The sequence below is a fragment of the Spea bombifrons genome, chromosome 6, assembly GCF_027358695.1.
Source record: "Spea bombifrons isolate aSpeBom1 chromosome 6, aSpeBom1.2.pri, whole genome shotgun sequence".
Lineage (NCBI taxonomy): Eukaryota > Metazoa > Chordata > Amphibia > Anura > Pelobatidae > Spea > Spea bombifrons.
In genome coordinates this window covers 17,142,014-17,169,152 of record NC_071092.1, presented here as the reverse complement: position 1 = coordinate 17,169,152, position 27,139 = coordinate 17,142,014, and the positions used below count along the sequence as shown (strand labels likewise).

The 27,139-nt window shown below is 42.6% G+C and overlaps 1 protein-coding gene and 1 long non-coding RNA gene across 2 annotated transcripts in view; one reads left to right on the top strand and one right to left on the bottom strand.

The window, feature by feature from the left end:
* The window catches only part of RGS21 (regulator of G protein signaling 21), a 111,329-nt gene extending 84,922 nt beyond the window's left edge, over nt 1-26,407 (bottom strand). The window contains exons 1-2 of the mRNA XM_053468653.1: nt 26,223-26,407; nt 6,256-6,328 (exon numbers count right to left, since the gene is read on the bottom strand). Coding sequence (XP_053324628.1) covers nt 6,256-6,266 — 11 coding nt within the window. The 5' untranslated portion in view covers nt 6,267-6,328; nt 26,223-26,407. The remainder of the gene's footprint in view (nt 1-6,255; nt 6,329-26,222) is intronic.
* On the top strand, nt 2,796-3,521 carry LOC128499753 (uncharacterized). The gene is made up of 2 exons (XR_008354808.1): nt 2,796-3,080; nt 3,246-3,521. It is a non-coding gene; the product is annotated as an uncharacterized LOC128499753 (long non-coding RNA).
* Nucleotides 26,408-27,139: the final 732 nt, after the last annotated feature.

The following is a 27,139-nucleotide window of genomic DNA, read 5'->3' as shown; positions in this document are numbered from 1 at the left end:
CTCAATATCTGGCACTTCGTGTACACAAGCCTCTCTCTAAGGAGAGTAGGCGCAAGCTTAGAGCCGAATGCCCTCGTCCCATAGTGCCTGATGGGGTCTGTAAAACTCCTGACGTTGATCCCCAGATTATCCAATTTCTTTCTAAAACGGGTTGGAAACCCAGAAAAGGGTTGAAATTCTCCCTGCACCATTGCCAAGACAAATTGGACATATTGGGTCCAATTACAAAACTGTAATTGTAAGATTGAGCCCAAACTTATCAATATGGCTTCTCTAGAACCCGGCCAAGCAGCTAAAGGCCTTCTGTTTGGTGATTCATTTATCAAGAATGTCGGTTCTTTTGTCAAAACATTTACAGCTTTGGATAAGGCTCAAATCTCCATGAAAAAAAAAGGTTTTGCCCCTAAGGTTTTTGCAGGGGCTGGACGAAGCAGGGGCCGTTCGTCCGGCCGTGATGCCAGGTTTCGCGGAACCTACAGAAGCTCCTTTTCACAACGCCCAGCTTCTTATGATCAGCGACCAACGCCTTTCTTCCCCTATCGAGGACGTGGCGGGCCTTCCAGGACTTCACGGGGTTTCTCCTTTTCCAGGCGACCTTACGGTGAGTACAATTCTTCCTTCTCTCCTTCTAAAGGTGGGCGGTCGCCTTGCTTCTTTTTGTCAGGCTTGGGTTCATCTCCTCAGACGCTTGGGTCTTAAACACGATCAGGGGCTATCGTATAGAATTAACCGCTCTGCCTCAACAGACTTGTCTTCCTCCCACTGCAAAGTTTCAAATGTCTCAAGTCCTTCTGATCTCAAAGGAAGTTCAGTCACTTTCACAGAAAGGGGCTATTCAAAAGATCCCCATGGACTCCCCAGGCTTTGTCAGCTCCCTCTTCTTAGTCCCGAAGAAAGGACGAGGTGTTCGACCCGTCATCAACCTGCGTCCTCTCAATGCTTTCGTGGTGTATCACCACTTCAAAATGGAAGGGATACATTGCCTCAGAGATCTGGATCTCCAGGACGCTTACTTCACTATTCCTATTGCAGCAGATCATCAGGATCTTCTTCAGTTCGTGTGGGCAGATCAGAAATGGAGATTTACGTGCCTTCCTTTTGGCCTCTCATCGGCCCCGTGGTGGTTTACAAAGGTTATGAAGCCAGTAGTAGCATTTCTTCAATCCCGAGGTATACGTCTGATCATTTATCTGGATGATATCCTCATCATGGCTCAGTCCCCTCGTCTTCTACAAACTCACCTCGACTGGACTTTACATCTCCTTCAGTCTCTGGGTTTCCTCATCAACTGGGACAAGTCTTGCCTCATACCTTCCCAATCCATAGAGTTTCTGGGATTTCGGATAGACTCCATTCAACAGTCTCTCTGTCTTCCAAAGATAGTGGCGATCAGGAAAGAGATCAGGAAATTGCTTCGACTGGACGTTGTTTACGTGAGGCAGTTGGCACGATTGACGACGACGAATCCAGAGACGAGATGAATTGGTGGTTGTCCCACATGGAGGCGTGGAACGGCCGAGCCATCTTCAGTACCATTCCAGACGTCATCATAGAATCGGACGCAAGCTTACATGGTTGGGGAGCGCGCTACGGGACCGTATCTACAGATGACAGATGGTCCGCAGAGGAATCTTACCTGCATATCAACTGCCTGGAACTCTTGGCAGGATCTTTTGGACAACGTAGCAGCGGTGAGATATATCAATCACCTGGGAGGCACGAAATCCAAGATGCTAGCTTGTCTCGCGAGGGATTTTTGGAAGTTCTGTCTCCTTCACGGAATCTCAGTGACGGCCGTTCACATTCCCGGTCTTTCCAACTGCGCGGCGGATTGGAACTCGCGTTTTCTCAGGGATTCAGAGGATTGGCGTCTTCATCCATCCGTCTTCCTCAAGCTCCAACTGCTCTGGGGTCCTATGGAGATGGACCTTTTCCCTTCACGTCTCAACACCCACCTGCCGAAGTTCTTCAGTTGGAGACCAGATCCGGAAGCAGTAGCCACCGACGCATTCCTCCAACAGTGGCATCAGTCTCTACTATATGCTTTTCCCCCTTTCATCATGATTGCCAGGACAATCCTTCATATGCTACGGTTCACAACATCCTTGGTCCTCATAACTCCTCTGTGGAAATCCCAACCGTGGTTTCCCAGGCTGCTGGAAACATCAGTGGACTTCCCCAGGACCATCCCTCCTTTTCGGCATCTGTTACTCGATCCAGACCTTCAACCCCATGATTTGATCATCCAGGGCCAGCTTCAACTAATAGCTTTGTGCGTTTCAGGGGACCCTGGTCTGTCGAGGGAGTTTCACAACAGACTCTCCTTCTCTTGGCCGATGCTTGGGCCCCAGGTACTAGAAGAGCCTATTCCTCTGCGTGGAAATGTTGGTCTAGCTGGTGCTTGGGCAGATCATTGGATCCCATTTCTTCCCCTTTGAACATGATTTTGTCTTTTCTTACTGAATTGTTTCAGGATAATAAAGCGTATCTAGTCTGTAGGTTGCTTAAGGGTATTCGTTTTTCCAGGCCTCCTTTACCCCGTTACTCATCTACTTGGGATGTTAATGTGGTCTTGCGTTTCTTGGAACAATGGTCCTCTAATCAGGATTTGTCGCTTAAAGTCAAATCCCGTATGCTTTGAGACCCCTTGTCTCTTCCTTTATTCATTTCTTTCAAACATCCACATCATCCGGTGTCTAGTTCCACCCTTTCTCGATGGCTTAAATGGATTTTGCTTCGGGCAGGTATCGATATGTCCATATTTTCTCCTCATTCTGTTCGGGGTGCTTCGGCGTCCAAGGCTTCATCGGTTGGTTGCCGCATGGAAGATATCATTAAGGCCGCTGACTGTTCTTCGGATACCACATTTAAAGAATTTTATCTCCATTCTATTCATCATTTCTCCGAACGCCTGGTAGATCAGCTTTAAAATTGCATAATAGGAGCCTTTAATAAAATGTCCAAGAGTTTACTATTACATGACGTAAAGTCATGATTTTATTAATGACACGGAGGCGAGTATTATTCCCACCCATTCTTTCCCTCCCTGGGCGAGAGAAATGATTGTGGTCTGGTCTCAGGTAAGATCTTTTTATGTTTATTCAGCTTCTGTATTTATACCATGTTTATTCGATTTCTGTATTTATACCCGCCTATGTTTAGCTGCCTAGTTGATTTCCCATTTTGTATACCCGATTTGGTACCTGTTTGATCACTACTATCACCTCTTTTCTCATTTTCTCTAGCTTGCTCTGCTATGGATGTTTCGTTGGAGTTCTACATGAGGCCTTGCTTCGGTTTCCTGTTTGGTTTCTTCTGGTTCGGTTTCGTTGGATCCGCAAAGAAAGAGGAAGTTCCTTAGGATTGCATTCCCCCTGAGGATGATGAGGACTGCTGATTGGTTGGGCTATCGCTGGGCAGTGTTATGGTTGTTACTATTTCATTTGTTTTAACTCTTTCAGTCAAGTTTTTTCCCTCAATTCTTTGCTGCTGAGGGAGTAATAAAGAAAGAGAATGCATAATACTCGCCTCCGTGTCATTAATAAAATCATGACTTTACGTCATGTAATAGTAAAATCTTGGAATTTTGACACCTTAAGACACCAAAGGTTAAATGCAGAGTTTGATTTATTTATTTATGTTTTTAAATGTAATTATTATTATTATTATTATTATTTATTGTTTTATATATCGCTATCAAATTCCGTAGCGCTGTACAATGGTTAATTGATTTTTTTCTTTTCTATACTGGAGGAGATCTGCCTTATATATTCAAATGGAGCACTTTTGCCAGGATGTCATCAAATGCATTGCATCTCTTAACATCCTATATTTTTCTCAATAATATGTATTTTTAATATTATATATTTTTTATTATAGTTTATTATTGTTTTGGATGCAGGGGTGGATATGCAGTGCACCTGACTACTTTATAATGTCCAGTTTCCATCTGTCTTCTGTTGTCCTCCTGGGGGCTCTTCATGATACATGCTGAGTTAATTAACATGAAGGTAGTGAGATTTTAGCACTATATGCGGTAGTAAAATGAAGATCTCTAATGACATCACATTCTTGGGCAAAATTGTCAGAAAGCACAAGAGGGACACAGAGAAAACCAGCTATTTATTTGTAGGGTGGTGCAATAATCAAACAATCTTGGTAGAACTCTGGAGTGTCTATTGTAGTTTTCAAAAATTCAAAATTGAAAACCTGAAACGTGCATGTCCTAAATGTGGCCTTTTAGCTTACAGAGAGGAATGGCAGACATTTGCTTGTGTTGTGACAGGAGCATTCAAATACATTAAAAAAACTGAGAGGTTCACAGTGCTTAGCATATGATGCCTAGAGCTTGTACAAATAAAGCATATGTTCCTTCGTGCATCTATGCATGTATGGGTGTATATGACCAAGGGGCGTAGGAACCCCTAAAAATCTGGGGGGGCAGCATTTTCCCCCATCAGATCCCCACTTTCTTCCCATCTCTCACACTATCTACCCCCTCTCCCCCCTCTCACACTATCTACCCCCTCCCTGCCCTCCCTTCTCACACTATCTACCCTCTCCCTACCCCCTTCTCACTAGCTACCCTCTACCTACCCTCCCTTCTCACTAGCTACCCTCTCCGTATCGCACTCATTTTTCACTGTGAGAAAATATGGCCTTTAATAAAATATGCAGATTGAAATAAAGTAAATGACACAAAACCTTTACTTTTCCTCTCACTGATTTCTGGGCCTAGAAAGTTTTGTGACTACAAATTCAGGACTCAGGATAATGAAAAATGAAATAGTTCTATTTATTCTAGGGATGTGCCAAAATGAAAATTCTGCACCAAAATTAAAATTCTGGACCAAAACATTCACGGTTCACTTAGCCAAAACCCCACCTTTAAAAATAATAATAAAAACTCAAATTTTTAATAAAAGTAGGTAACACACCACAATTGGACAAAAAAAATAGCAATATGACATACCCAGGCAGCCAGTACATGATGGTATAGGGTGGCTGTAAGTGATGTGCAGACCCCATATTGCTGGCAGCATCAATACACAAGGGGAGCAGCTAGCTAGGTTTCCGCATGTACTGGCTGACTTGGCATGATAGGAGTGTGATTGCTAACAGCAATCACAGTCCCATCATGCCTAGGTTCCAGCACTTACACATCCAAACAGTAAATGCTGGAACCTAGGCATGATGGGACTGTGATTGCTGTTAGCATGCTGGTACAGGGTGGCTGTAAGTGATGTGCAGACCTCATACTGCTGGCAGCATCAATACACAAGGGGGGCAGCTAACTAGGTTTCAGCATGTACTGGCTGACTTGGTATGATAGGAGTGTGATTGCTAACAGAAATCACAGTCCCATCATGCCTAGGTTTCAGCACTTACACATCCATGCTATCACACACACACACTCATTAATTCATATACTCATTCATTCACAGATTCATTCCCTCAATCACGCATACTGATTCAAACACCCTCCCCCACCCCCTTACCTGCATTGCAGCTCCTCGATGCCGCTCACAGACTTCAGCAGGGGGCGTGGCCTCCCTCTGCGTTCTCTGGTACTGCACAGAGGAAGCAGGATGTGATGTGATGTCACGTGAGCTCTGCTGGGTTCCGCTTCCTCTGTGCAGTACAGAAGACCCTCCCCACAGGTAAGTAGCAGGGGGGGATTCCTACGGCCCTGGGGGGGATTTCTTAATTATTGGTCCCCCCCGCATGAGTTACTGGGGGGGATCTGCCCCCCCGTCCCCTCCCCCCGGTTCCTACGCCCATGTATATGACTTAAATCAAGGGTGGCTAGAAATGTCCTGCTACCCCATTTTGTTTGTGTCATTGAAAATAGAAAAAAAAAAAAAAAACATCTTACACATTGATGCAGAGCTTTACTAAGGATGAAAAGTGAATACCCAAGACTTATCTGTGGCTGTCCATACACTATGCTTTTACCCTTACACAGCATTCGGTCACATGTATCCAGCTTGTAGGCACATATTTAAGTGCCTGATCTTGCCAAATTGTTAGTCTGGGAAAGCATACAGTAGCAGTCTATTGTCTCAAAATGTGAAACTGTTTTTGTCTGACATTACATTATACATTACAAAAGTGTACTTATTTGCCTAAAGTGACAATAGCAAATTAAATTAAAAATACTTGAATTTAATTGATTTAGTTTAAATAGCCAACTATTTAAATTAGGCATATTTTGTAATTTCACCAATATCCATATACTTTAAAAAGTAAACTCACTTCACTGGCATGATTCTTCACAATGCTATATTGTAACAGTTGTTGCAGAATGTCTGTTGGACTGATCTTCAATCTGTAATGTAATAGTGGCAATGATATAATTAATTGACGTTGCATCAGATTTAATATTATATAGGGTATATCAAAATAGTTTATGTAGTAGAAGCAGAATCCACAACACACTTTATAATATAATAAAGGTATCTTTAACCCCTTAAAGACAGGCTGTTTTAACAGTTTTATCAGTAATTTTCTTCTCTCTCATTTTGTGTAACCACACAAGTTATACCGTATTTGCTTTAATTATAAGACGACCCCCCAAGTCTGAATATTAATTTAGGAAAAAAGAAAAAGCCGGAATATAAGACGACCCTATAGGAAAAACGTTTTACCAGTAAATGTTACTTCATATAAACTATTTTTTTAATAAAAGGTATGATTGAGAAAAATATTTTGGTTTTATTTCCTTCTATTTTCCAACCTGCCCCCCCCAGTTATGCACATCTGTCCCAGAAATGCCTTATACCCCCTATATGCCACTGTGCCCCATGATATGCCTTTTAACCCTCTAAATGCCACTGTGCCCCATGATATGCCTTTTAACCCTATATGCCACTGTGCCCCATGATATGCCTTTTGACTCCCTATGTGCCACTCTGCCTCCAGAAATGCCTTATACCCCTATATGCCACTCTGGCATATAGAGGGTTAAAAGGCATATTATGGGGTAGAGTGCCATATAGGGAGGTTTAAGGCATTTCAGGAGGCAGAGTGGCTTGTAGAGGGTTAAAAAGGCATTTCTGGAGGCAGAGCGGCATTAAGAGCACTCTGCCTACAGAAATGCCTTATGCCCCCCATTTAACACTCCCTTCCCCTGCCCCCCCAAACTTACCGGAGCTTCTGAGTCCCCTGTCATACAGCCGGGGCAGCGTGTAGATGTCTACGTGATTCGCGTAGACAACTTACGCTGCAGCCGGAAGGAGGTGCGGCTAGCAGCGGCGGTTGTCTGCGTCCATCACGCAGACCTTCCCCGACTGTCAGAGAGAATTCATCCCACCGGTGCCGCGTAGAGCTCTACACGCTGCCCAGTGCTTAGTCCAGACAGCGTATAGAGCTCTACATGAATCGTGTAGACATCTACACGCTACCCCGGCTACACACCAGGGACTCAGAAGCACCGGTAAGGGGGCGGGGGGGGCGACAGGAGGATCCAGGCCTCCTGCAGCTGCGGGGGATCTGGATCTTAGTCTTCTCATAGTCAGACCTATTTGAGGTCTGATTATAAGACGACACCGATTATAAGACGAGGGGTATTTTTCAGAGCATTTGCTCTGAAAAAAACCTTGTCTTATAATCGAGCAAATAGGTTATATTGGGGGGTTTTTTCAGGACACCATATCATCTCATTTTGATCATACCATAATAAAATATGGTGGCAAATAAAAAAAACATTTATCACTTTTAAAAAGTCCTTTACTCATCAAAAGCTAATGGAAAAAACATGCTAAATAGATTCTAATATTTGTCCTAAGTTTACAAATACACATTTTTGTACGTGTATAAGATTTTCAAATCTTGTCATCCTGCCCCATCTACCAGAGTATTTCAAATGCTGGTATTTTAACACTTTTCATGCACCAATTCTACTACCAGCCTTTCTCAATCTTTGTGGTAGTAACTTATTTTGTGCTTTTTCACACAAATTGTACTTCACCTATAAATTTACAGCTCACGGTATATATGGTTACATCCAAACAACAGCCCAATAAGTGTTCAGCAACATCTTCAGTGATACCACCCATGCATATGTTTGTGGCTAAAAGGCCACATATGGACATCCCATTTGTGACATCTTTGAAACCAATTCAATGTATCCCATGAAACCACCAAAGCTAGACAACCCCACGGTATAGGCAAATACTGATATTTGTCAAAGTTTGTGGTATTATTTTTGTGTGTTTTCCCGCACTTATATTGTACTTAAGGTATGAATTTACAGCTCCTGGTATATGTCCCTGTCAAACACCACAGTCATTGCAACATCTCAATGTACAGGTTTGTCAGGATTTTTGGGAAGATATAGAACCATTTTTAACATGTTTTTGGAACTGGATGGTTCCACTAAAGGTGACATCAGTGGAGAATTATTTTTAAATGTCACTACATTTGTATTTATTTTTTAACTTTATATAGTTTCATTTTATATTTTAGTAATCATTGATGTACACAGTAGTTTGGGGTAGCCGTATTAGTCCAGTGTATACGAATGCAAAAAACAGAATGTAGCAGAATCTTGTAATACCTTTTTTATTGGACTAACAGTATTTAAAATAATAGACGAGCTTTCGGGAATCCTCCCTTTATCAAGTCAAAAGCATTTCTGACCAAGCAAGTGAAAAACACAGTTTAAAACTGACCAGTACATGTTCTGATACAGGGTTAAAACAGGGGTTAAAACAACAAGGTAGAGAATTTGCAGACAAAAAACTAAGAGGGTCGTAAATAGTAAATAGTGGCATATACTGCACAGATAAGGCAAGGGGGGGAGCAGGGGTAAGCATGTAGGAGAGAGAGAAGAAGAAAAAAAAAAAGCACAGGTTATAGGAATTTTTGATAGTGTGCTAAGAAGCTCAAATCCACATTAAGTCCTCTGTTTTTACAATCATAAAAATGTATCATTTTGGCTTCAAATGTCTTTCTTTCTTGGGTGTTTTTGAAATGACCTCTCAGTGTTTTGATTTTAAGGTCATGTATGGAGTGACCGGTTTGGGTAAAGTGGTGCCCAACTGGGGTGCAAAAGTTTTCTTCATCATGATGGTTGATGGAGTATCTGTGCAGATTCATCCTTTTATTAAGTTGCTGGCAGGTTTCACCGATGTAACACCCTATAGTACATTTGGTGCATTGAATCATGTATACAACATTCTGTGAAGTGATCCTTTAATATTGTATGTCTTGTTGTTGTGGGTGGCTGTGTTGCTGGTACAGATGTGTTGGCAAAGTTTGCATCTAGCTTTGTTGCATGGTTTGCTTCCATTATCTGTGTGTTGTTTCAGTATGTAGTTTGCTACTCACCAGCTTTTGTTTGAGATTAGCTGGTTGTCTGAAGGCCAAGATGGGGGGTTCAGGGAAAATATCTTTTAACACCACATCCTCTGCTAGCATTGGCTGCAGATCCTTGATGATTTTTCGGATTTCTTCTAGGGCAGGATTGTATGTGGCTACCAAAGGTATGCGTGAGGATGTTTGTTTGTCTCTGTATTGCAACAGGTGTTGGCGTGGTGTTTGTAGCGCAGAGTTAATTTTCTTATTGATGATCCTGGGTTTGTATCCCTTTTGTTTGAATGTCTGAGACAGTGTTTTTAGATGCATGTCTCTGTCATCAGTGTTGGAGCAGATGCGGTGGTACCTGGTGGCTTGGCTATGAATGATGCCTTGCTTTGTGTGGGATGGATGGAAGCTGGATTTGTGCAGGTAGTTGGATCAGTCTGTGGGTTTTCTGTACAGGGATGTATGTAGTGTGTCCTTGTTTATTGTGACAGTTGTATCCAAGAAGTTTACACTTTCTGTGGAGAAGTCCATTTTGAGTTTGATAGATGGGTGAAATGTATTGAATTCGTTATGAAACTTTCTGAGGTTTTCTTTTCCGTCCGTCCAGACAATGAAAATATTATCAATGTAGCGATAATATTTGAAGGGTTTGTGAAGTTGTGTTTCCAAGAATCGTTGTTCCAGGTCAGCCATGAATAGATTGGCATATTGTGGTGCCATTCTCGTCCCCATGGCAGTGCCCATGGTTTGCAGATATATATTGTTGTTAAAACTGAAGTAGTTGTGTGTGAGGATGAATTCTATGAGTTTGGTAATGGTTTGAGGACTGTATTTCTGGTTATGAGTATGTTCTGAGAGGAACAGAGAGCAGGCTTCAATTCCATCTTCATGTGGGATGTTGGTATATAGAGATTCTACATCCATGGTTACAAGTATGGAATTGGCAGGCAAGTTTGTAATTTGACTGAGTTTGTTCAGGAAGTCCGTGGTGTCTTGTATGAAGCTCTTAGTGTTTTTAACAAAGGGTTTTAAAATATTTTCCACTAAGCCTGAAATTGGTTCGGTTAGTGTGTCCATACCTGTTATTATAGGTCTGCCTGGGTTCCCTGGTTTGTGGATTTTCGGAAGCATGTAGAATGTCCCTATGTTGGGATTGGTGGGTATGAACGTTTCCAATCCTTTTTGCTGTTCTTCTGGGACAGATCTGATCAGCTTCCTCAGTTTGGTGGTGTATTCCTTGGTGGGGTCTTCTTATAGTATGTGCTGTCTGATAGTTGTCTGTTTCCCTCTTCTATGTAATCTTGGGTGTTCATAATGACGACTGCTCCTCCCTTGTCTGCTGGTTTGATTGTGATGGTTTGATTATTCCTTAAATCCTTGATTGCATCTCTTTCTATTGGTGAGAGATTAGCTCTGATTTTATTATGGTGCTGCTTTGTGACTAAGGATGCAGTTCTTAGCCGGAAACTTTCAATGTAACTGTCCAATTTGCTGTTTCTTGATATTGTAATCCGGCGTTGTGGTAGTTTTTTCTTTATCATGAAAAAACTCTTTTAATCGTAGTCTCCTAAAAAATTCTTCCAGGTCTGAGTACAGTTCAATGTCATCTAATTTTGTACTTGGACAATATGATAGTCCTTTGGAGAGGACAGATATCTCAGGTGTGGACAGTTCGTGATCTGAAATATTTATAATTCCTGAGCTGTTTGTGTTGTAGTCCGGGTTAGTAGTGAGACCATCGGCTGTTTCAGGTGCTCTGGGTGCTTTAGTGGTGATCCTGGTCTCTCCCTCTGTTTGCATATAGCCGTTTAACAAAGCAATTCTTCAAAATCACCAGACATACAATATTAAAGGATCATACTCATGCACTTCACAGAATGTTGTATACATGATTCAATGCACCAAATGTACTATAGGGTGTTACATCGGTGAAACCTGCCAGCAACTTAATAAAAGGATGAATCTGCACAGATACTCCATCAACCACCATGATGAAGAAAACTTTTGCACCCCAGTTGGGCACCACTTTACCCAAACCGGTCACTCCATACATGACCTTATAATCAAAACACTGAGAGGTCATTTCAAAAACACCCAAGAAAGAAAGACATTTGAAGCCAAAATGATACATTTTTATGATTGTAAAAACAGAGGACTTAATGTGGATTTGAGCTTCTTAGCACACTATCAAAACTTCCTATAACCTGTGCTTTTTTTTCTTCTCTCTCTCCTACATGCTTACCCCTGCTCCCCCCCTTGCCTTATCTGTGCAGTATATGCCACTATTTACTATTTACGACCCTCTTAGTTTTTTGTCTGCAAATTCTCTACCTTGTTGTTTTAACCCCTGTTTTAACCCTGTATCAGAACATGTACTGGTCAGTTTTAAACTGTGTTTTTCACTTGCTTGGTCAGAAATGCTTTTGACTTGATAAAGGGAGGACTCCCGAAAGCTCGTCTATTATTTTAAATACTGTTAGTCCAATAAAAAAGGTATTACAAGATTCTGCTACATTCGGTTTTTTGCATTGATGTACACAGAAATTCTGGGAACCTGTTTACTTCTTTTTTAGTGGGCGCTGCCATCTTGTGCTATGGTGCTTGTGATTCCTCCCCGGAGCGATCGCAGGGGTCTCTGGGGTGGGTTTTTGATGTTGCCGAATGCCTGAGTGTTAAGGCATTTCAGCAACACTGACAGAGCATAGGAGGTGATCAATGTTTGAAGCTTTAGAAGAAAACCATATTAAACCTAAATAGAATCTAAATCTGGTGGAAAAACTATCTTTGTAATGATTATCTAAGTGTCATGTTCTACCCAGGCTGCGGAGCTGCATATCTCGGTCTTGCTACAGTTTCTCTGTTTTGTTACAATCCATTCCTGGATTTCCTTATGCTCTGTTCTGATCTTCTATTCCTTGCTTCAGCTCTGTTTCCTTTATAAGGTGTGCCCCACCCGTGTGTTTTGTTTGTCTCAGTCTGCAGTCTACAGGTATGTCTCTTTGATATGTGTTTAGATTTCATGTTTGGTTTGTTTAGTACCTCTTTAGGCAGGGTTTAGCATTAGGACCCACCGTATATTGGAGTACTTTGGCTCCACCACCCCCCTTACCCTATAACCGTATGTACCGGCGTTAAGAGTCAGTTCTTTTTTGTCCCGCAGGGACGAGTACTGGGGCTTCGGCTCCTCTTGAAACATCGGTCGGCACATGGGTTGTGCCGGCCAAGAGGGGGTCCTGCAGTCCGTTCGCTCCCCGGGTGGGAGCTCAGCTGCTTCTCATCGGCACCGCGTTACAGACTGTGTCTGTAGCGGTGATTTAAGCAGCCAGGGGAGGAGCATGCGCAGTACAGTGGAACGCACGCCCGGGTGGCTATGCGTTCCACTGATGATCCGGCCGTGCTACAAACGCATGTGCCTATAAATACTGTGCAAACCTGTCTGACCACAAGAGTGTGTGTCAGGACAGGTTTTGCTGTGTTGTCTGACCCCCCACACGGTTTTTGGTGATCTTTATATTGATACACCAAAAAATATGTTAACCCCTTCATCTCCAGAGAAGGATAAAATGCCTTCTGCTCCTCCCAAAAAGGCTTCATGCAAGTCTAAACATTTGGCTTGCCTTGAATGTAATACTCCTCTCCCAGACGGCTACAAGAGGAAGACATGCCAGCAGTGTTTAGCAGATATTCTGGCAAAGGAGAAACAGAAGGATACGCAGTCCTTTCTGTCCTGGTTCCAGGATAATTTGTCTCAAACATTCCAAGCGTTTAAGGAGGCTGCCAAACCAACGGTACAAGACAAGCCAAGTAAAAAACACAGGAGAGAGCGAAGTTCATCCACATCAGAGTTGTCATTTGGGGAATGTTCTCGTTCATCTATGGATGTGTCTAGTTCTGAAGATTCTGAATCCGAATCCGGTTTTCCCTCTCAAGAACTGGGGAAATTCGTTAAAGAAGTAAATCATGTATTACTGAATCCAGAAGCTAAGAAAAAGGGTTTCCCAATTTTACCTCACCTTATGGAATTTGTACAGCGTGAGTGGAAGCATCCAAGTAAGCGAGCTTTTGTTTCAAAGCACTTCAAACAAATTTTTAAGCTTCAAGATGACATCATATGGGAAGAGCTTCCTAAGGTTGATGTCCAGATCGCTCAGTTGTCTAAGAAAACTACGTTGCCAATTGAAGAAGTTTCCGGCTTAAAAGATACCATGGACAAAAGAGCAGAGACTGCTAATAGAAGAATCTTCCAAGCAGCAGGGCTTCAAAGCAAAGCAGCATCAGCTGGAGCAGCGGTAGCGAGAGCTCAAGGCTTATGGCTCCAGAAAGACCACGTTCTGGAGGATGCAGATAAGGATCTTTCTCAACTTCTAAAAAATTTGAAGCTTTCTAATGAATTTTTGATTGATACGGTGGAAGAATCGGTCAAGCTATCTGCCCGTAATATGGGGCTGTCTACGGTTGCCAGGAGAGCAGTTTGGCTTAGATCCTGGAATGCTGATTCTGCATCTAAATCTTCACTGTGTGATTTACCGTTTTGAGAGAAAAAAGCTTTTTGTTCTCCTCTGGAAGAACTTTTGAAACAAATGTCGGACACCAAGAAAGCACTGCCTCAACATCTTAAGCCTAAATGGAACCGCAGGTATCCCTACAATAGGCAGAGATATTTCAGACCATCGGATAAGTCTTCCTTTCGGAAACAGAATAAAGACACCAGATTTCACCCTAAAGCGGCTAGACAAGAGGGCGAGACGGTTCTGACAAAGTAGGAGGTCGCCTTCGGATGTTTCCGGAAAGATGGTTCCAGACTACGAGCAACCCATGGATCTGTCAGATTATATAGGAAGGCTACACCATAAGATTTTGCGGGCCTCCACAGAATTGTTTCCTAGTCTCCTCTTACCCATCAGTGAACAAGAATACAGCGTTAATCAGGGCAGCACCAAAACTCCTCAGGCAGGGAGTTATAGAACACGTTCCAAAGGCACAGCTTTTTCAGGGGGTTTACTCCCGTTTGTTCCTGGTCCCAAAGCCAGGTGGCACTTTTCGTCCCGTACTGGATCTGAAATTCGTCAACCAACATATTCCATATCAACACTTCCTTATGGAAACCATCTCTTCGGTTACTCAAATGATTCAGAGAGGGGATTATATGGCTTCCCTAGACCTTCAGGACGCTTACCTACATGTGCCTATAGCGGTAAAGTCAAGAAGATTTCTAAGATTTGCAGTGAACACAAGCCAAGGTCTCCATCACTTTCAATTCAAGGCGCTACCATTCGGCCTATCAACCGCTCCAAGAGTCTTCACCAAGATTCTTACCCCTTTGGCGGCAGAACTAAGATTGAGAGGAATAGCTGTGGTTCCATATCTGGACGACTGGCTGATAAAAGCTTCATCCGCTGCACAACTTTTAATAGATCTTCAAGTGACGATCGCTCTGCTCAAAGACCATGGTTGTCATCTGAATGTGGCCAAATCAAACTTAAATCCAACAACAGAGATCAAGTTTCTGGGGTTTCGGGTAGACTCAAGATCTCTACGTCTTTTTCTTCCAAAAGACAAAGCCAAACGCATTCGGCTCAGGGTCGCCGATCTCCAAGCATACCCCATCTGCTCTATCAGAAGGGTAATGAGCGTTTTGGGACTTATGACTTCCACCATGCTGGCGGTAGCCTGGGCACAGGCAAGAATGAGGCCTCTCCAATGGCACGTTCTGTCCCACTGGTCCAGAAACGACGAGGACCTAGACAAAGATATTCTGATATCTCAGGAAGTGCTTCGACAATTAGAGTGGTGGAAAATCAAACAAAATTTGACAAGCGGGCTGTGATTCCAGCCCAAGCAGTGGATGATAGTTACCACAGACGCATCCCAGACTGGTTGGGGAGCTCATTTCCAATCTCACACAGCACAAGGGAAGTGGTCAACGCAGGAGGCGCGTCAATCCTCGAACTTCAGGGAACTAAATGCCGTCTTCAAGGCCCTAGTATTCTTCAAGCCATGGCTATTGGGCAACCCGGTAAAGATTCAATCAGACAACGCCACAACAGTGGCCTATATAAACAGATGAGGAGGTAAGAGAGTAACCAGTCTTCAAACTTTATGCACCAAAATCATGCTATTTTCCATCCATTCCGGTCATTTTGCGCTTCTTACAATGGGCCTCAAGGTGTCAACACTTAAAGGTCAAGTGTCTGCTCTCAGTCATTTCCTGCTACTCGATCTGGCGTCAGATCGCTTAATTCGTTGATTTTTTAGGGCCATCACGATTAAGAGACCTCTGGTAAGATCGTTTTTTCCACCATGGGATCTTACCGTTTGTCTCCGTTTGAGCCTCTCCAAGAGGTTTCGCTAAAATTCCTCTCCCTAAAAGACAGAATTTTTAGTAGCTATCACATCAGCACGGCGGATTGGGGAACTCCAGGCTCTCTCAGGCTCAAAAGATTTTCTCATCTTTCATCAAGACAAGATGGTTATGTTTCCCAGACCGTCATTCCTGCCTAAAGTGTTATCTCAGGTTAATATTAACCAACCTATAGTCCTGCCAACTTTTTATCCAGATCCTACGACACCAGAAGAAAGTAACTGGCACTCTCTGGATGTTAAGAGAGCTCTTACCATATATTTGGAATGTACCTCTTCTTTTCGTTCATCTGACCATCTGTTCCTTCAGTTCCATGGAAGATCTTCAGGGCAAGCTGTGTCAAAATCTACGCTGTCCAGATGGCTCACAGATACCATCCGCCTGGCATATGACTCCTGTGGGGCCACGATTCCTCCTCAGATTACGGCTCATTCCACAAGAGCCGTCTCGGTTTCCTGGGCCTCCAGGTCTTCGGTCTCTCCGGAGGAGATTTGTAAAGCAGCAACATGGTCCTCATGGAACACTTTCATCAAACATTACAAACTGGACAGTTCCTCTGCTGCGGCAGCAGAGTTTGGACGTCAGGTCCTTCACGCTGTTAAGGTCTAACTCCCTCCCTTTTGTGGGGGGGATCTTGATATATCCCAACGGTACTGCCACTATACGCCGGGAAAAACAGTAATTTTACTCACCGTAAATTCTCTTTTCCCAAGTATAGTGGCAGTACAGGTTTCCCTCCCAAATTTCGTTAATAAAGGTAATTGTTTTCCATCCTTTGGTCCTCTTGTTATTTAACTGAATCTTAACGCCGGGACGTACGGTTATAGGGTAAGGGAGGGGTGGAGCTTAAGCGTTTGTCCCGGTAAAAGAGCAAGCCCAACGGTACTGCCACTATACTTGGGAAAAGAGAATTTACGGTGAGTAAAATTACTGTTTTTATAGTCCTAGGCTAGTCCTGTTTGGTCCTGTGGTTTCTGTGTGCTCTTGTCGTATGTAGCCTGGTCAGGCTGGGCAGCTCTGTGCTTTGTGTCCTGTATCCCCGGTAGAGGGGTGTAGGGCTGCAACTAACGATTATTTTCATAATCGATTAGTTGGACGATTATTTTTTCGAGGTAAAAAAAAATTATGCAAATTTTTTGTTTATTTAAAATTAAAAACTTATAATGTACATTAAGATGTGTCATTAACACTTTTATCTCTTTATGATAATGGCATTTCACAATTTGCTTTCTTATTTTACTGACATAATAATTAAAGCTATATTTTAACAAGAACCCCAAAAATACCAAAAAAAGCTTTACTAGTAAATATTAATTCATGTAAACTATTTTTGCCCAGTTATGCACATCTCACCCCCAGCTTGCCTCTCTGCACCAGAAATGCATTATACCCCCTATATGCCACTCAGCCCCCATATATGCCATATACCCTCCTATGTGTCAGAGATGCCACTGTGCCCCCTTATACCTCCTACATGCCACTCTGTCCCCCTGATATGCCTTATAGCCCCCTATATGCCTTTTACCCTTGATATGCCACCATGCCCCCTGATATGCCTTATAGCCCCTTTATTCCACTGTGCCCCCCTCATATGTCTTATGCCCCCCCGATATAAGAAAAAATGACATCGCTAAAATAGGTATAAAAATATATGCTTTAATAAATATAGACAAAAAAAATAAATACACAATACAATAAAAATATAAATATATGGACAATAATCAAATATTACAGCAATCAAAAAATAAAAAACACAAATTAAAGAATGCAAATAATTAATAGATCTCGAAAAAATTCTACCTGCCCCACCAGGGGTTAATATATCAACAGAAGAAACACAGGACACACTAGGACAGGCTCTGCCCCACCGACACCCAAACACACACACATCAGGACAGGCTCTGCCACACCAACACCCAAACACACACACACACACATACCAGGGCAGGCTCTGCCACACCGACACACAACACACACACACTGGGACAGGCTCTGCCACCCAGACACACACACACCAGTACAGGCTTTGCCACACAGACACCCAAAAACACCAGGACAGGCTCTGCCACACCAACACCCAACCACACACACCAAGACAGGCTCTGCCACACGGACACCCAAACACACACACCATGACAAGGTCTGCCACACAGACACCCAAACACACACACACCAGGACAGGCTCTGCCACACAGACACCCAAACACACACACGCACCAGGACAGGCTCTGCCACACCGACACCCAAACACACACACCAGGACTGGGTCTGACACCCAAACACACACACACACCAGGACTGGGTCTGCCACACCGACACCCAAACACACACAGCAGGACAGGCTCTACCACACCAACACCCAAACACACACACCAGGACAAGCTCTGCCACACTGACACACCAAACACACACACACCAGGACAGGCTCTGCCACACCGAAACCCTAACACACACACCAGGACAGGCTCTGCCACACAGACACCCAAACACACCAGGACAGGCTCTGCCACACTGACATCCAAACACACGCACCAGGACAGGCTCTGCCACACCAACAACCAAACACACACACACAAAGACCGGCTCTGCCACACCGACACCCAAACACACACACCATGACAAGCTCTGCCACACAGACACCCAAACACACACACACCAGGACAGGCTCTGCCACACAGACACCCAAACACACACACCAGTGTGCCACACCGACATCCACACCAGGACAGGCACTGCCACACCGACACCCAAACACACACACACCAGGACAGGCTCTGCTGCACCGACACACCAAACACACACAATAGGACAGGCTCTGCCACACCGACACCCACACCAGGACAGGCACTGCCACACCGACACCCAAACACATACACACCAGGACAGGCTCTGTCACACCAACACCCAAACACACACACCAAGACAGGCTCTGCCACACCCAAACACACACACCGACACCCACACCCAAACATACCAGGACTGGCTATGCCACACAAACACAGCTAGACAGGCTCTGCCACACCGACACCCAGACACACGCACACCTGGACAGGCTCTGCCACACAAACACCCATACACACCAAGACAGGCTCTGTAAAAAATATTTACTACACTGCTTTGTCATTAAATGCCCCTTTTGTATTTTTGCCCCTTGTGTATTGATGCCCCAGCTAGGCCCTCTTTACTATTGATTATTGCCCCCCTACAACCTTGTGTATTGCCCCCCTTTATGCATTTATGCCCCCACACCCTTGTGTATTGATTTATGTGATGCCCCAGCCAACCCCCTCCCTTGTGTATTCATGCCCCCACCCCTTTTGTATTGGTTAATGTGATGCCCCTACCACCCTCTTGTCTATTGATGCCCCCACTGCCATGTGTATTACCCTCAGCCACCACCCCCCCTGTTTATATTGATTTTGTAATAGCAAAACCAAGCCACCCCCTTCTCTTGAATATGGATCCACTTTCCTATAACCCCTAACTATTATTTTGGTAATACTTACATTTTTGTTTTTTTTCTTTTTTCCTGCTCTCCTCTGATGTGACGACCCTCTCCTTGTCACGAGGAACACCTTCTGTGAGCCCGACCCGGTAGGGCCGGACTGACTGGCCCCATGCGTTGCCCATCGGGAAACCGGGAAATTTCAACATTCAAAGCGGCAGCCCGGCCGCGAAGTTCAAAGCAGCTGTCATGTTGCTGTAAGACCACAACGGCTGCTTTGAACTTCGCGGCCGATTTGAATGTTGAAATTTCCCGGTTTGCAGCTCCATCAGCCCCTATGTTAATCCAGCCCTGCTGATATCTTTCTATCAGAACCAGCAATTTCAGCTACATTAGCTTGTCTGTTGGAGGCTACAAAGGGTTTCCCCTGCTTGTGTTATCCCCCCTGAAGTGAGGGTGCCATCTGGGCAAACAGGGCTGTGCTGGCTGATTATGACTTTCAGCCAGGTTCCAGGATTGTTCCTTTGAAGGGCTGGAGCAGCAACCACTCTGGGCCGGTTATAAAATAAAACACCTTATAAATCCTTCCGGGTCACGGTATCAGGCACTGGACACAAAAGGGCTCTTAGTTGGTATAGTTACATAAATCTCACCCCGGGCTATAGCTATCTTTGACAATCACTCTGCTCTTATTTTACAGCTACTTTTTTCTTATCTTCTGCCTTTGCTCCCCGTTGTCTAAATTTTCAACCAGGTAACTCAGATCCTGGTAAACCCGGTGATGCAAGGAGGCCATTTGCGTCAGCCTGAACTTTGGGGAGTTAGTCTTCAAGAGTTGTGGCTTTTTGGGTAGTTCGGCCAAAGCTTCTGTGGTTCTTCTCTTACCGTTTGGTGAACCCCTTCAACGAAGGCACTACTAAAATCAGCCTTTATGAGGAGCGTGTTGAACATTTCCTACAGGTCATCCCTTGTAACAGAGGTCTGTGTGCTTGTTTCCCCTACACAGTGCTGCCGCTCATGGGGCATGTTGTCTTCCTTCTCTCCCCTCGGGCCATGTGGGGTTCGAGAGTATGATTCATCCATCTGTGAGGCCAGCATAGCCGGGATGGTAAAATACTCCCAGAGGGACACTGACATTTGCCACATTCCTGTCCATGGTGCACTCTGTTCTGTTACTTTTGTGTTCTTCCAGTTTTGATGGTGGGTATGGTTTATTCACTTAGTTTGCGGGGCATGAACAGGAGCTCCAGAGTTATGCGGCCATGTTCCAGCTACGCCCCCTGCGTGTCAACCCTGGTCCTACGGCGACAGTACATTGATAGTGTCTGTCCTGGAAAACAGGTGATAGAACTCATGGGCTCTTGCAAAATCTTCTGGTCTTAATAGAGATTTTATTTTATAGGCATTTTTATAATTATTATCACTTGTTTATCATTTTAATATAACTTTTTAGGGGGGTAATTACATTTTACAATAATTTAAAAAAAATCACCTATTTTCATATATCTTATTTTATTTATCATACACTCATAATTTATTTAATGCATTTTATTAATTAATGTGACTTTTTGGGATGTTTTGATATTTCATTTCTCTCCTTATTTCTATTTTATTATGAGCCTTAAATGCATATCTATTAATAAATGTCTGATAGACTAATACTAGCACTTTATATGTATATTATATATTTTTTTTTCATTTTTATTGTGTAGTAGATTATTTATAATGTAAGGGTTAATGCACTTGTCTATTTAGGCAATTCTAGAACAGTTATGCTGCCCTGAGGAAGTCTTTTGAGATGAAACACGTTGTGAATTGAATTGACTTTGCAGAGACACCATAGTCTCTTTGTGTCATCAAGGTTTCCAGGAATCCTAACACTCTGAGCAGGCTGACCAAGGAAGACAGTGAGACCTATACACTCCTCCTTTTTTACATTATAGAAATTGGATGCTTTGGGACATAACTGGAAACCACAGGGCCCTGGTGCGGAAATTGCTCCCCCCACTTCACAATTTGTCTGTGCCCTCTTTGGAAGGGGGCTTCCAACATACACTATGGCACACATATGTAAACACACTAACACACTACTCACTTACAAACACATACATACTCCATTTCACCCCACACATACAAGTACACATCCATGCTGACACACATAATTACACATCCATGCTGACACACATTAACACATCCATGCTGACACATGCACACTTACACACCCATGCTGACATACACAATTTCACATCAATGCTCACTCACACACAATAACACATCCATGCTGACACACACATACAATTTCACATGCATGCTGACACACACAATTTCAAATCCATGCTGACACGCACAGAATTACGCATCCATGCTGACACACACACAATTACACATCCATATATGTACATACAAACATATTTACACATACACATTTCTTCCTGCTCACCCCTGCTTACCTTTCACCACTCCAGCTTTATCTCTGGCTGCTCACACACTGTGTTTCACTGTGATATGCTCCTGTCTCCCTGTGCCAGTTCAAAATAGTTTAGAAAGGGCACTTCCGACTGAGACCTGTGCTGTCCAGGGCGGAAGGGCATGTTTTAAACTATTTTGAACTGGTACGAGGAGATAGTAACATGGGGTTGCAGGGTCACACCGGGCCCCCTAGAGGCACGGGCCCCTGTATTTACTCCAGTGGCTTTGACTTGTTGCCAAGTGCAGCCTCTGCATTTGCCAGCCATTTTGGTGCTCTTTGATGAGGTAGTGTTGGAAGGGACTGCGTAGCAGGGTACATATCAATCAGTGGCGTCTCCAGCTTTCATATTTAGGGGGGGCACATGGGGGGCCAGGGACCAAAGTAGGGGGGCCAATTATAAAACAGCACATATACACTATATATATATATATATATATATATACACACGTTAGACGTGCATTTTTAACTACATAATAGTAAAGACCGTGATTGAAATATGATTTCAAAATAACAGCTAAACTGGCAGTTATTTTTCATTCTTTAATATTAGCCCCTGCTGACAATATATATAAATATTAGACCCTGCTGCCGATATATAGAAATATTACACCCTGCTTCCAATATATATTAATATTAGCCCCTGCAGCCAATATATATTAATATTAGACGCTGCTGCCAATATATATAAATATTTATCCCTGCTGTCAATATATAAATAAATATTAGACCCTGCTGCCAATATATAAATAAATATTAGCCCCTGCTGCCAAAACATATATACATTTTTGCCCCTGCTGCCAATATATATATATATAAATATTAGAACCTGCTGCCAATATATTTTATAGTGAAAAAATTGGACCCTACCCAAGCATTTCCATGGGCCCCGCTCAACGCTTCCTTGCATGCAATCACTCCCTCCGCTACCACACCAAAAAATTGCCACACTGACTGCAGATCAGAGGAAGACCGTGAGAGTCAGTCCTGCACCGTGACATTGAGAGGTCCTCTCCCCTGTAATCATCCCCAGAGTCCCTTTGTCCCCTCATTCACTAAACCATACCGCTCTTTTACTTACACCCTGTAGTTCAGGTATAGATCAAATAAACAACACATGGAAACAGCACATGCAACTGAATGAGATAAACCAACAGAACACACAAACCCAGCATTGCAGGTATAAACCAACAGAACACACAAACCCAGCATTGCAGGTATATATAAACTGGAAATCACATGTACACTCAGCACTGAAGGTATAGATCAAATAAACAACACATGGAAACAGCACTCCAGGTATTGATCAACTGAATAAGACATACAAATCCTATATTTGCAGGTAAACATAAATAATGTATGGAAATATAGCCGATACAGATCAACAGAATAACACAAAACCCAGCTTTGCAGGTATATATCAATTGGAAATTACATATAAACTCTGCATTAAAGGTATAGATAAACCCCCCCCCTAAATTACAGGCATAGATCACTGGTCACACACCCCAAAGCCAACCCTGTCGTCCACATTGCCCACATAGAACCTGACCAGCACCCAAATTACACGTACATAAGACGTGCCATCTTTGTCGCCAAACAGCCCAGCATGAGTCAGCATTGTCCCCAAACAGCTGAACGTACGCCATGTTTGTCCCATAAACACACTATCTGTGCCATCTTTGTCCCCATTGCCTAAACACCCTGCTTATACAATCTTTGCTTTTTTGACAAATCAATAATACACCTATGATTCACAAACACTTTTACAGTCACTCACTAATTCACACAATCATTTATTCTTTCACACAAATTATTTACACATATTCATTAATGCATCCACACATTAATCCATTCATTCTCTCTCATTCTGACTCTTTATTTCAATATTCTTGCCACCTTCCTTTCTCCCTATCTACCCCCTCTCCCTCCCTATCTACCCCCTCTCCCTCGCTATCTACCCTATCTAACCCCTCTCCCTCCCTCCCTAATCTCTCTCCCTCCCTCCCTACCGCCTCTCCCTCCCTATCTACCCCCTCTCCCTCCCTATCTATCCTATCTACCCCCTCTCCCTCCCAATCTATCCTATCTACCCTATCTAACCCCTCTCCGTCCCTACCCTATTTAACCCCTCTCCCTCCCTCCCTACCACCTCTCCCTCCTTATCTATCCTATCTACCCCCTCTCCTTCCCAATCTATCCTATCTCTCCCCTCTCCTTCCCAATCTATCCTATCTCTCCCCTCCCCCTCCCAATCTATCCTATCTCTCCCCTCTCCCTCCCAATCTATCCTATCTCTCCCCTCTCCCTCCCAATCATTCCTATCTCTCCCCTCTCCCTCCCAATCTATCCTATCTCTCCCCTCTCCCTCCCAATATATCCTATCTCTCCCCTCTCCCTCCCAATCAATCCTATCTCTCCCCTCTCCCTCCCAATCAATCCTATCTCTCCCCTCTCCCTCCCAATCAATCCTATCTCTCCCCTCTCCCTCCCAATCTATCCTATCTCTCCCCTCTCCCTCCCAATCAATCCTATCTCTCCCCTCTCCCTCCCAATCTATCCTATCTCTCCCCTCTCCCTCCCAATCTATCCTATCTATCCCCTCTCCCTCCCAATCTACCTCTTCTCACTCTCTAACCCCCTCCTAACTTTCTACCGTCTCCCCCCTTCGAAGTTCACTTACCTTGGGCTTGTAGAAGTCCAGCGGTGCGATCGCGAAGTCCCTGTCTCCCTGGTTCTGCCGCAGTGTGCGCGGCTTCACTGTTGAGCGCCGGATATGACATCATATGCCAGCGCTCAACTTGAAATGCCGGCACTGCGACCAAGGCAGAGGCCTCACGGAGAAGAGTGAGAGGCGCCGAACGGTTTCTGAAAATGTATTCCTCCGCAACCGTTCGGCGCCTCTCTCTCTCCTCCGCGTCTATTACAAAAAAAAAAGACAGCGTTTCAATTGGGGGGCACACGGGGGGCACAGCATGATGTAGGGGGGGGCATGGCCCCCTCTGCCCCCCCCCCGCCGATGCCACTGATATCAATGTCTAATAGGTAGTAATAGCCCAAAAAACAAGAAGCGGTCTCATTGATGGTTATGGCTGTGATTAGTGGGTCCAACAACCTATGGGAGTTTTTCCTTACTGTTTTCACTCTGGCCAATATGCATTTACAAGGGAAGGGACAAGCATTAGATACTGTAAATAAATGTGCTGATGCAATTTGAAATTGTCAGTAGCACCAGTTACAAACTGATGAGAGTTGGAGTGTGAGACAGTAACAGCCTAGCAGCAGCTGAGATTGATGCTCATTGGTCATATACAATGCTGTAAGTTAATTAATTCAGCAATAGTTTATTTTAGTGCAGAAACATTACTGATGTGGGACAGATTGGAGAAGCTGTAGAGTACTATAGTTGTGTATGTATATAATTCACAGGGACTGAATCAGACATTTTTTTCTCAATTTATTTTAGTGAAAAAACCCTAGTTTTTGGTCAACACAAATTTGGTGTCAAAATTGGGCATTTGACTGTGCTTGCACGTGGTGGGTTTTAGTTGCTTATTAAATACTGTTCTCTTCCTGAGTAAAGTTTACTTGATTAAGATAGTTGCATGTAACTGCCTATGAGTTGTTAAAATATTAAAACCAGTTCCTGTGTAATTACTCATAGTTACCCATTTACACTTATTTATTTTTTTTATCATCATTCTATCATGTTAAAGATTATTCTTCATTGATATATACATATTGGTGCCAAAACCAATATCATATATATATATATATATATATATACCAAACAAATCACCATTATATACATAGCATAGCAGTACCACTATACAAGGTGTACATGGAAGCACAAAACATGAAAAACAGAAATATCTCAATAGATGCAGCCAGTAGTAAGTGGCTTAGTACATTAATACATTATCTATAAATTATGTTTTATAAAATATATTAAAAAACACAGGAAGGTAACATGTTCCTCAGAAACTAGCGGGTCCTTCCAGGGGTGATAATTTATTAGTACTTTAAAGCTCTAAAAATTAAATAAAAATTACTTCTCAGTTGTTTAGATACAAGTTAACTTTAACAATAAAATAGCTGTAGTAATGAGCAAATTTTTAATAGTAAAATAGCATTGTAATACCAATTCATAATATTCTCCATAATATTGTATATACCAGTATATTGTATACATCAGCAAACAAAAATCATCAATGACTAATTGTATGTCATCCACCATTTTACATATTACTAATATCGTATTTATGAATAAATTGATGTTTTGTTGTAAATTGTTGTGAATTTAAACATTGTAAGTTGTAAGTTGATGTTTTGTTGTAATTTGTTGTGAATTTAAACATATATTACAATTACTCTAAAAAAATGTACGGCAGCCTAGTACAATATTAATGGCTAATTTTTGCTCGATTATTTACTTTCATTTAAATGTGGACACAGCCAACATTTTTGAAAATATTTAATGCTTTTTGAACGATATTATGAAAAATAGCTTACTAATACTAGATTTAAATTGCTACATCTGAAACAGAGTTGTACCAATGTATTATAACATAGTAGATGTGATTTTTACATACACAATTGTTACTTTTTTATTATATATTATATCAGTAATACTTAATACTTACAATGATATGGCTGAACAATATAATTTTCATGCACTTGCTGCTTTTTCCTCTTATGTGGATTCCTTCATTAGTCACGAATTTAAAGCTAAAATGGTGGCTTGCAAGAATCTTGAACAGCAAACTTTTATCAGCCTTGAAAGGTTTACAAGAATGATATTGAGCAGCTAAAGAAAACTCTTTGCCTATTTTCAGGGTCTCTTTAAAGAAATGTAAGCACAGGTAACCACATTCTGACAGTTCGTGCAGAAAAGTGAGTGCCTTGTCATTTTGTATGCAAACATACAATATTTTTTATGCAAACCTAGCAGCTGAAGTATACTACATGATGAAAGATATGTCACAACACAAACAAATCACATCTTGTCTAATGCGTGATTTGCTTGTAGTATATTTACCCACCGGAATGACTTTGCATAATAAAATGAACTCATACATTCGCTTAAAACCATTCAGGATACATGTTTTAAATGCAAAGCCGTTGTGAATAACAAGAGGTTAAGGAAATCTACATAAATTAAACAATCATGTTATTTCTAAGGCAAGTAATTGTTTCTTAGTAAACCACTCTTAGTAACCTAGAAATTAGAACAATTCACTGAAACATGATAAAACTGGATTTTGTTTTAATTTAATTTTGTTTTAATATGCTTGTACATTTTTACTTCTATAACCTACTGTATTTCTAAAAAACATTACATTTTATTTGAAATCTGTAAATACAAGCACCAAGTGTGGTTCTGTACTGCTTAAGAGAAATATGCGTTTAAGACTAAAATAGACCATTATTTAAAAAGTAATTATATTGTGAATATATGAATTTCCATACATAAGGAATAGTGGGCCACTGGTAAAATTATGGGGGGACTTTATCATCATAAAGCAAAGTCTTACATCTAAACCAATGAAACACACAAGAG